The 12,002-nt window shown below is 37.3% G+C and overlaps 1 protein-coding gene across 6 annotated transcripts in view; it reads left to right on the top strand.

Moving 5' to 3' along the window:
* The window catches only part of DENND4A (DENN domain containing 4A), a 133,931-nt gene that overhangs the window by 29,288 nt on the left and 92,641 nt on the right, over positions 1-12,002 (top strand). For all 6 annotated transcript variants that reach the window (XM_025919844.2, XM_086710979.1, XM_086710980.1 and 3 more), the window contains exon 3: positions 8,662-8,994. In XM_025919844.2, the coding sequence (XP_025775629.1) occupies positions 8,684-8,994 (311 nt within the window). In that variant the 5' untranslated portion in view covers positions 8,662-8,683. The remainder of the gene's footprint in view (positions 1-8,661; positions 8,995-12,002) is intronic.

Here is a 12,002-nt window from a genome sequence, read left to right as displayed (position 1 = left end):
ATCATCCTCAAGTAAAGAATACTGTATTAAAGAACTTGAATTCTTGGGGCGCCTGGGTGGCTCAGTCGGTTAAGCCTCTGACTTCGGCTCAGGTCATGATCTCGCGGTTCGTGAGTTCGAGCCCCACATTGGGCTCTGGCTCATAGCTCAGACCCTGGAGCCTGCTTCGGATTCTGTGTCTCCCTCTCTCTCTGCCCCTCCCCCACTTGTGCTCTGTCTCTCTGTCTCTCAAACATGAATAAATATTAAAAAAAAAAGAATTCTTGCTTTGTCTGCCTCTAACTAGCTAGGTATTTAGTTTCTTTGACTCTAAAATGAGGGATTAGTCTAGGATGAGTAATAAGATCCTTTCCCTTTAATAATATCCCCTTAATAAATGTCTATTCCCAGCTTAAGTTTTTCGTTGTTGTTACAATACATCTAAGGTTAATAATCGTCCAAAAGGGAGCTCTCAAATTACCTAGTTTTGTTTTGATTTGTGTGTGTGTGTGTGTGTGTGTGTGTGTGTGTGTGTGTGTTGGTTTTTGCTTGGGAATAGATATTGAGAGAGAAGGTGGCTCCAAATTAGGAAATAAGTAAGCCCCCCCCCCCTTGCTCAAGGAATTTACCTCACATAGTCCATTAACTTGGGTTAAAATGCTTATTTTTTTTTTATTTTATGAAACGTTTTTTTTTTTTAATGTTTATTTCTGATAGAGAGCATGAACGGGGAAGGGGCAAAGAGAGAGGGAGATTGAGGATCTGAAGCAGTCTTTGCACTGATAGCAGCGAGCCCGATGCAGAGCTCGAACTCACAAATGCGGTGTGATCTCACAAACCATGAGATCATGACCTGGGTCAAAGTTAGACACTCAACTGGCTGAGCCACCCAGGTGCCCCTAAAAAGCTTATTTTTAAAAAGTCACGTTTGGGATGCCTGGGTGGCTCAGTTGCACATCTGACTCTTGATTTCAGCTTGGGTCATGATCCCAGAGTCATGGAATCGAGACTTACATTGGGCTCCACGCTGAGTATGGATTCTCTCTCTCTCCCTCTGTCCCTCTCCCCCTCTGGTACGTGCTTGCTCTCAAAAAAATTAAAAAAAAAAAAGAAAGCAAGAAACTCACCCTATTGTTAAATATACAAATAAGGTTTCTTTCCTTTCAGAATCTCCATAGAATGCTGATACTGAAGGAGTGCCAGTTTTCAAGGAGATGGGGGAAAGGGACAGTGAAGTAAGGGTCACGTCTATGCATGGGGCTTTTGGGGGGAGATCGTACAGAAACTTTGGGCAGGTTGAAGGCCAGCGCTTGAAATCTGGAAGGTTGATAGGAGAAAAGACAATGAGAGGTGGAATAAAAGTTATAGAAAGAAGGAAAGAAAGTATAGAAAGATGTGGAAAAGTAGAATTAGGAAACTCCTTGAAGGCAGAGGCTATTGCTTTCATCAGTATTGTCTATCACCAGCTTCTAGAATAGTGTCAGATCTGAATAAGTAGTTATGAAAATATCATTGAATGAATTAATGAATCACTTACTCGTAAACTTCTAATTTTGCCTAAGGCCCTGATGGTTTTGGTTATTGGTTACTAGATTCAAATCATCTATGTTATCTATGTCTGCTCTACATTCAACAACTACAGACAGTATTTAAGGTATCGAGGTTCAGAAAATTGATTCTGAATTATAGAAAAAAGACCTTACGTTTAGTATAATATACTTCAGGGATTTTTTTTTTTTTAGTTTTTAGTTTTTTATATTGTTTTTATTTTAGAGAGTGTGTATGAGTGTGTATGAGTGTGCATGAGTGTGCAAGCCGGGGAGAGGAGCAGAGGGAGAGAGAGAAAAATCTTTTTTTTTTTTTTTTTATAATTTATTTCTGAGACAGAGAGAGACAGAGCATGAGTGGGGGAGGGACAGAAAGAGAGGGAGACACAGAATCTGAAGCAGGCTCCAGGCTCTGAGCTGTCAGCACAGAGCCCGACGCGGGGCTCGAACTCACAAACTGTGAGATCATGACCTGAGCCAAAGTTGGTCGCTTAACCAACTGAGCCACCCAGGTACCCCTATACCACATCTTCTCTATCCATTTATCAGTCAGTGGACATTTGGGCTCTTTCCATAATTTGGCTATTGTTGATAGTGCAGCTATAAACATTGGGGTGCATGTGCCCCTTCAAGTCAGCATTTCTGTATCCTTTGGATAAATACCTAATAGTGCAATTGCTGGGTCATAGGGTAGTTCTGTTTTTAATTTTTTTAGGAACTTCATACTGTTTTCCAGAATGACTGCATCAGTTTGCACAAATATTTTTTTTAAGCACCTGCCTATCATACTTTAGGTACTAGCCAGGAATGTAAAAATGTGGTAGTAGTTATAGCGTATAGTTCTATTTGATGGAATATTGTATAGCCCCTTAGTTTAATTATGAAGGTTATAGCAGTTTAGAAAAATACTTATTAAATAACTATATAAATATTGATATCCTATATTGTAATTGTGCATGAGGATTAGAAGGATGTTTTTTGGGGGCACCTGGGTGGCTCAGTTGATTGAGCATCTGACTTCGGCTCATGATCTCATGGTTTGTGAGTTTGAGCCCCGCTTCAGGCTTACTGTGTCAGTGCAGAACTCATTTCAGATCCTCTGTCTCCCTCGCTCCCTGCCCCTCCCCTGCGTGCACACACATGTTCTCTTTCTCAAAAATAATTAAACATTCAAAAAAGAGGAAGTTTTCTGTTCTCAGAGAAAACTAGGAAACATTGTCAAATATAAACCAGATTTATTGTTGTGAATGGAATTGTTGGATTTCTTTTCCTTTTGGTTATTTTGTACAATTCATAAAGTTTAAATGAAAATCCAAATACACTTAAGTTTGAAAACAAATATGATGAATATGTATCAGCCAGAAAGAGGAAATAGTGTTTTGTGAAAGAGGAAGAGAGCAAAACTAAATTTGTCAGACAGTAGATAAGTTGGTTGGAAGAACAATGAGAGATGAAGTTTAGAAAGGATGGAAATGAGGGTCTCTGGTTTTGGTAATGTAAGAAAGGATGAGCTAGATTACATTCTTAACTGTGGAATTACTTTTTAAAAAAAGAAAGTTTTTTCTAGCTTGTTTATTCAAGTGAACTGGAGTGAGGGTTAGTTGAACTGGTCCGTTGTGTTATCGCCCATTTTCATATGTAAGTCTTGAGCGTGTGACTTTTTATCATTCCCTGAGAGACTTTTGTTCCCTTTACCATTTCAGTAATAGTTTATAATTTTGCAAAACTTCTATGCTCAACTTTGTTTATCATATATCTTTAAAATGTTACCTCTGATTTCCACTCTTTTCTTGTCCTTAAAGTTAGCCTAGGTAGCAAATGCTTAACTACTTTGACCTACTGGAGTGATAGAAGAAATACAAAAGACTCTGAATTGATTGGGCAGATATTTAAAAAAAAAATTTTTTTTTAATGTTTATTTATTTTTGAGACAGAGAGAGACAGCATGAATGGGGGAGGGTCAGAGAGAGGGAGACACAGAATCCGAAACAGGCTCCAGGCTCTGAGCCATCAGCCCAGAGCCTGATGCGGGGCTCGAACTCACGGACCGCGAGATCGTGACCTGAGCCGAAGTCGGCTGCTCAACCAACTGAGCCACCCAGGTGCCCCAGATTGGGCAGATATTTAAAGTGAGAAGAAGAACAGGGGCATCTGGGTGGCTCAGTTGGTTAAGCGTCTGACTTCGAGCCCTGTGAGTTTGAGCCCTGTGCTGACAGCTCGGAGCCTGGAGCCTGCTTCAGATTCTGTGTCTCAGTTCTCTCTGTCCCTCCCGCACTTGCACTCTGTCTTTCTCTCTCAAAAATAAACAAGCGTTAAAAAATAATAAAGGGAGAAAAATAAACCAGTCTCCATTAGTTGCTGAATGGGTAAGAGCTTTCTTATAATGATTTCTTAATTTAGTTCTCATAAACCTTTTAGGAATAGAGAGCACATCCTTCTTGTTTGCTATTCTTAAAGAAAATAAATGTACTTTGAAGTGAAATACTAGCTGAGCAGGTATCTGAAATTTTAAGAAGATGGCTTTAAACATTTTATAAGCTAACTCCTTAAGCTATCTATATCATGTTGAACAAAGAAGAATTAAAAAACAATGACTGGTTAATGACATAGTATTATCGTTATTCCAACTTGAGTAAAGTTATGTCAGGGTTTTTCTATTACTGATTATTTACAGAGCTGTTGGATCAACTGCTTATTTTGTGTGGCCCCCAATTTAAATGCATTCAAAGACATTTACTTCCAGGGGAAAAGAAAAGAAAAGAAACTTACCTATGTACCCTCTAATTTTTTTGGGGGGGTTTGCTCTCATGTGCTACACTAAAAATCCAAGTTTTGGGGCGCCTGGGTGGCGCAGTCGGTTAAGCGTCCGACTTCAGCCAGGTCGCGATCTCACAATCCGTGAGTTCGAGCCCCGCGTCGGGCTCTGGGCTGATGGCTCAGAGCCTGGAGCCTGTTTCCGATTCTGTGTCTCCCTCTCTCTCTGCTCCTCCCCCGTTCATGCTCTGTCTCTCTCTGTCCCAAAAATAAATAAAACATTGAAAAAAAAATTTAAAAAAAAATAAAAATCCAAGTTTTGCGTGTAACTAGGAATCCTTTTTCCAAGGAACTGTGGGTAGTTCTTGACAACACAAGGCATTTTGTCTTAATATAGATGTAGTATTTTTCATGAGGATTGTAATTTTTACACACCAATGGAAGTCTGTTGCCTAAATGGAATTGCCAAAAAGTACAGTTATGAGATTGTCAGTTAAGTGTTCAACTTTGGCTCAGGTCATGATCTCATGGTTTGTGGGTTCGTGCCCTGGATAGGGCTCTGTGCCCACAGCTTGGAGCCTGGAGCCTGCTTCGGATTCTGTGTCTCCCTTTCTCTCTGCCCCTCCCCTGCTCATACTCACTCTCTCTCTCTCTCTCTCTCTCTCTCAAAAATAAAAATTAAGAAAATACTGTTGTTCAGTTTTATATTAAAGATTTTCAGTATTTTCTTTGCCTTGTAATTTTTAACGATGTCTTCCCTCTAGGTTCTAAACCTCAAACTTACTTTGATAACACTTGATTTAAAATAAAAATTAGAGATGCATTTTCAGTATTATAGACTTTATAGACTTTTTTTGAGTGAATTAAAGGGCATTTAGTTCTTGCAAGAAGTCACCTGGAATGTTGCCAACTATGTCCTTGGCATTATATACTTGGTCAGCAGTGCCTTAAAATATTTTGTTTACCTTCCTAACCACTCTCCCCAAATGAATAAATGGAAAACAACAACATCAAGGCAAGAGAACTGGGATAATTTATTTCTCTGTCAATAAATGTAAGAGGATTTTAGTGCCACTTTAAAATTGATTATTTTCTTATATGTATTGATGAAGAACAATAATTTGTTCCCTGTTAGTAGTTAACTGTAGTCAGTAAATGAGATCAAATCATTAAAATTTGTGAATCAGAAAGATATAGCAAAATGAACTTTTCATACAAATTTCTCTCAAATATCTGCTTATTAGTATAATAGCTGTTTTTATTTCCAACAGTTAAGGTAGTAGCTTTCAAAAGAACGTATTAAATACATGTATGTTTTCATGATGGTATTGTTTTCATTCTCTTTCTCTTTTTTCTGCATAGAAATACATAAAACTATATAGTATGCAATAGTGACTATATGCTTTAGTTTAAATAATACGAAGTTAGGGGGGGTGCCTGGCTGGCTCAACTGGAAGAGCATGCGACTTGATCTTGGAGTCGTGAGTTCAAGACCCACGTTGGGTGTAGAGATTACTTAAATAAATAAACTTAAATAACATGAAGTTAGTCTAGGGAAAAGGAGAGTATTTAAATGTCTTCAGTATAATGAAAGGAAAGTGTTTTACCAAGGTATTTTTAAGATTTGTATCTACCATGAGCTTATAGCTTAAAATTCATGCACACGTAAAAACAAATAAACATACATAGAGGCTTGGTTATGTAACTTTTGACCTAGAAATTCTAGTTTAATAAATTTATTCTGAAGAAATACTAGGAATTGTAGCCAGGGCACTTAGGTGGCTCAGTCATTAAGCATCTGATATTGGCTCAAGTCATGATCTCAAGGTTCATGAGCTCGAGCCCCACTTCAGGTGAGCCACACCTCTCTCTCTCTCTTCCTCCCTCTCTCTGCCCCTCCTGGGTTTCTCTCTCTTTCTCTCTCTCTCTCTGCTCTTGTTCACATGTGCCCTCTCTCTCTCTCAAAAAAAAAAGTTGTAGCCATAGGTTTATGTTCAAGATTATTCATCATAGCATTTAAAAATATTAGCAAAGTAAGTAAAAGTAAAAGCGATGAACAATAAAGAAAGAGCTCAATAATGTTCTATTCATTAAAAAAAAAAAAAAAAACTCTGCAGGGGCGCCTGGGTAGCTCAGTCGGTTAAGCATCTGACTTTGGCCATGTCATGATCTCACAGTTCGTGAGTTCAAGCCCCGCATTAGGCTCTATGCTGACAGCTCAGTCTGGAGCCTGCTTCAGATACTGTGTCTTCCTCTCTCTCTGCCCCTCCCCCGCTCATGCTCTGTCTCTTTGTCTCTCAAAAATAAATAAACGTTAAAAAAAATTTTTTTAAATACTATTGCAGCCATTAAAAAACACAAAGACTGTAATGAAGTGAAGAAAAAAGGTTTAATACAGAAGTGCTTTAAAAAAAAGGTGCTTTTGTTCTCCTACTTTTTAGAAATGGATAGATGATCAATTGGGTAAAACTACTTGTTTTTCATGCAGCACCTGTTATATGTAGTCAGCTGACGGCGACTACTCTGTGTTTAACTCAGGAGACAAGTTATTACTTTCTCTTTACTGTCAGGCTAGGAACCATTTCTGAAAAGTTTCAGCCCTTTATTTTGTGCAGAAATCTTATGTGTAATGGAATTGCTACATAGGAGTCATATACATATAAAGGAAGTAGGAACATTTGATCCTCTTTAGGTTTGTTTTCTAAGCAAACAGTAGGAATATTTACAGAGTATATTTGAGCAATGGATACAGATTCCAAGAAATGTGGCATGAATTCTGAAAACTCATTGCATTAGCAATATAGGAAATTTGGTAAGTTTTGGGATTATGCTGAAAATGGTGATAATTATATTATAAACAAGTCTACCCCATAAAAAATTGTTTGCCCTCAGTTATTTTATGGTCTACAAAGGAAAATTATTTAGCATTTTCTAAAGCATGTTTTGAGGGTGTTTTTTCTAGTTTTTAAGTGGGAAAATAGGGTTCACCAGTTGTTCAAATAGACTTGGGAAATCCTGGGCTAAGCAAAGTTAACAGGTACCTTTTTCAAAGTACTGTTGAGACATAAATATTTCTATATATTTTATTATAAATATATGAAAGAGGCATGAAGTGTATATACCTAATGTATTTGAACACGGAATCCTTTCTTTGCATTTATTGAAACTAAGTTTAACATGAGACGTATATTGGAAAATATCTGCTCTATATATTAAATTTTTTTCTTATAACTGTTATATAAACAATGACCCCACTCTGGGGGGGCATATTCTCCTAAAGAAACAAATAAGGTTTAAATGACACCTGAAGGAGATTTTGCTATTAAAGTGTTTGCAAACACATAATAGAATTTTACTTTGCGTATTTTTTCTTTGAATTTTTTATAAGCATGTATTACTTTTAACACCTCTGCCCTAAGTACTTGTAGTATTTGAAGTTCCTCTGTTTGTTGTATCTGTTGAGACTCATTCAGGGTGGATTTTTCTTTGTATGTTTTTATAGTTTTGGAATAGGAGGTCATCTTTAGCTGGGGTTTATCTGTGGAAAACCTGGGTAGAGGGTGTTGCCTTCTAGAACTATTTTGTATTTGCTTCCCCCAGGGTACCACTAGCCTGGGAACACAGTTATTGTTAATATCTGTTTGGAGCTTCTTGGGACAATGGAGATGGCTTAAGGTCAAACTTCATATCCAAATATGAGTAGGCCTGTTGTTACACATTCACATAGGAGCCTTTTTACCTCCTCCCTTCCAAAAGCTGGGCCCAGATTGAGGCCCAGTATTATCTCACTGTACCAGCAGATGGATTTTTTAAATCCACTCTTTAACGGGGGATATAGCCCTTTGCAGCTCTTGGCTTTATGCAGATGTTTCAGTTCTAATTCCCTATCTTATGTGGTCCCAAAGCCTTGTCTCCGGTCCCTGTAATGCCTTTTAAAACACAAACCCCCTGAATTACCGATGAGACGAGATCAGCAAACTTCCCCCACCCATTATCAGCTCATATGCTGCACTCTGGTCTTTGGTTTTCTCAGTGTTTTGAGGCCCTGGGGATTTCATTTTTACAGGTTAGTCTGTGCATTTACAAGATGTGTTTTGTTGTTGTTTGTGCTGTCTACTTAGGTAATCCAAGCTTCCACGTTGTTACAAATGGAAATTCATGTATTCAGAAATTCTTATATTCAGAAAATAGTGCTGAATCCATTCCTATTTTTTAAAGAGGCCACACATTTTACATATTAAAATGAAATGTGTAATAACAGTACTGTGTTTATCAGGGAAGTGGTGTTCTTTTTATAGATTTTCATTTTTATTTACGCACAAACCACTTCTATTTATTTAATTTATTAGAGGAGAATGTTAGTCTTTCACTTTCTTTTTAGATGTAACCTTCTGTAATGGAAGATGATTGAAGATAAGGGGCCTCGTGTTGCTGACTACTTTGTTGTAGCTGGATTAACTGATGTTTCAAAGCCTCTGGAAGAAGAAATTCACTTCAATGATGCCTGTCATAAAGTAGCTAAACCAAAAGAACCTATTACAGATGTTGCAGTTATTATTAAATCTCTTGGGGAGGAAGTGCCACGGGATTATATCTGTATTGATGTTACTCCAACTGGATTGTCAGCTGATCTCAATAATGGAAGTCTTGTGGGGCCACAGATTTACCTTTGCTACAGAAGAGGAAGAGATAAGCCTCCACTTACAGATCTGGGGTAAGTTTTTTTGTTTGTTTGTTTTGTTTTTTTTAAGAATTGTTGTTATTGATCCAAATAATATGTCTTGTAGATTTTGAAGTTCACCGTTCAATTCATTCATTAATAGATACGTGGCAGCTTTAGAAAAATAGGGGCATGATTAGAATCCTGTGTTGTCTTTCTGTGTTCCTTATACCGTTTGAGTGTTCCTTTGTCCTGCAGGTTCCCAGCACTTTCATCTTGGTGGAATTGCTTTCTGTTAAATAAACTTTTTTTTTTCTTTTGAAAGTTTCAAACTTCTACAGTAAAGTACCAGAAAACTAGTGTTTTTTCCTGACCGTAAAAATTTTAATCATTTTAAAAGTACTAGAAAAGGGTGGCTTTTGAGCATCAGTTGTAATGATCATTGTAGGTGGATACTTAAATCTGTATGCATCAAACAAGGATCTTGGGGTAAATTAGTGCTCTACTTAGGATATGATACTGAACTTAGGGCTTCTTTTTCCCGTAATAGCTTTATTGAGATAGAATTCAGATGCCATGAAATTTACCGATTTAAAATGTACAATCCAGGGGTGCCTGGGTGGCTCAGTCGGTTAAGCGTCCGACTTCAGCTCAGGTCACGATCTCACGTCCGTGAGTTCGAGCCCCACGTCGGGCTCTGGGCTGATGGCTCAGAGCCTGGAGCCTGTTTCCGATTCTGTGTCTCCCTCTCTCTCTGCCCCTCCTCCGTTCATGCTCTGTCTCTCCGTGTCTCAAAAATAAATAAACGTTAAAAAATAAATAAATAAATAAATAAATAAAAAATAAAATGTACAATTCAGTAGTTTTCAGTATAACTTATAAAGTTGTGCAACCATCACCACAATAAACTTCAGAACATTTTTATTATGTCAGAAAGAAACCCTGTACTCATTTTAGCTGCTGTCCCATTCTGCCTAACCCCCTCAGCTCAAGGCAATGCTTACTCTGCTTTCTGTATCTGTGGATTTGCCTACTCTGGACATTTTATATAAATGGAATCATATTCTAAGGCAAAAAAATAATACATTTTGTGCCTGGCTTCTTTCACTTAGCATTATGTTTTCCAGGTTTATTCGTGTTGTAGTATGTGTCAGTACTTCATTCCTTTACGTGGCTGACTAATATTCCATTTATGGATGCACCATAAATTGTTTGTTTTCACAATTTATTCATCAGTTTGATGGACATGTGGGTTCTTCCCACTTTTTGGTTATTATGAATAATGCTGCTGGAAATAGTCATATATAAATTTTTATATGGTCATATGTTTTCATTCATTTCTCTTATATATATACTTAGGAGTGCAATTGCTGGGTCATTTAATAACTCTGTTTAATCTTTTGAGGAACTGCCAGACTGTCTTCCCAAAAAGCTGCATGACTTTGCATTCCCACTGACAGTGTATGAAGGTTCCAGTTTGTCTGCATCCTAGCCAACATTTTGTATCATTGTTTTGATTGTGGCTTTCCTAATGGTATCTCATTGTGGTCTTGATTTGCATTCACTTGATGGCTAATAATGTTGAGCATCTTTTCGTGTATTTACTGGCCATCCGTAAATCTTTTGAGAAATGTCTATTTAGAATCCTGTACCCATTTTTTAACTGGCTTATCTTTTTATTGTTGAGCTTTGAGAGTCCTTTATGTATTCTAAATGCAAGTCACTTACCAAATATATAATTTACAAATATTTTCTCCCATTCTGTGGGTTGTCTTTACACTTTCTTTATGGTATCCTTTGAAGCTGAAAAGTTTTTAATTTTGATCAAGTCTGATTTGTCTATTTTTTCTTCAGTTGCTTGTGTTTTGGCATCCTCTCTAAGAAAGCTTTTACTAATCCCAAGTCATGAGGATTTACACCTAAGTTTTTGTCTAAGGGTTTTATACATTCAGCCTTTATATTTCGATCTTTGATCTGTTTTGACTTAATTTTTGTGTATGGTCAAGGAAGGGATCCAGCCTTAATATTTTGCTTATGGATATCCAGTTGTCCCAGCACCATCCATTGAGGAGATCATTCTTTCCCCATTTTCAAAAATTAATAGGTCATAGACATATGGGTTTATTTCTGGACTTGCAAATTCTATTTTATTTGTCAACATGTCTGTCTTTGTGCCAGTACGCAGTTTTGAATACTGTAGCGTTGTATTAAGTTTTTACATTGGAAGTGTGAATCTACCAGCTTTGTTCTTTTTCAAGATTTTTTTGGCCATTCTGGGTCCCTTGAATTTCCATATGAATTTTAGGACCAGCTCATCAATTTTTGAAAAGATTGGGGCTCTTTTTAAAAGACGAGTATTTGTTTGTGTGCGTATATATATATATACGCACACACACACACACATATACATATATATTTACATTTATATATTTCTCTTTTACATGTATATGTAGTTTACATTTTTTATTTTTATTTTTTTTTTCAACGTTTATTTATTTTTGGGACAGAGAGAGACAGAGCATGAACGGGGGAGGGGCAGAGAGAGGGAGACACAGAATCGGAAACAGGCTCCAGGCTCTGAGCCATCAGCCCAGAGCCTGACGTGGGGCTCGAACTCACGGACCTCGAGATCGTGACCTGGCTGAAGTCGGACGCTTAACCGACTGCGCCACCCAGGCGCCCCGTAGTTTACATTTTTTAAAAAGAACCCAAATCTTTGCAGAAGTTGACATTATATACATTATATAATATGTATTATATGTACAAAAGGAGAATATATAAGTGTAAAGATATCTACATAAGATATAGATACAGGTATATCCATATACACATGGGGCAAAAGAGGAACAACACTTTAAAGGTAGAAAAATAAGATGCCCACTGAAAAACTGAAAGAAAAAGACCAAAGGAAAGCTACAGGTAGCTCTAATAATGTCTTCAAAATAGATGAAAAGTTTATAAGGAATGAAGATTAGCTTTATTGTTTTCATTACTCAGTTGCAAAAAAGGCATGAGTTTAACTTACAATATTTGAGTTAAAATTGGGAAGGGGGTGCCTGGGT

Source organism: Puma concolor, chromosome B3 (assembly GCF_028749965.1).
Source record: "Puma concolor isolate L17-30 chromosome B3, mPumCon1.1.hap2, whole genome shotgun sequence".
Lineage (NCBI taxonomy): Eukaryota > Metazoa > Chordata > Mammalia > Carnivora > Felidae > Puma > Puma concolor.
This window is presented reverse-complemented; position numbering and strand designations above follow the sequence as displayed.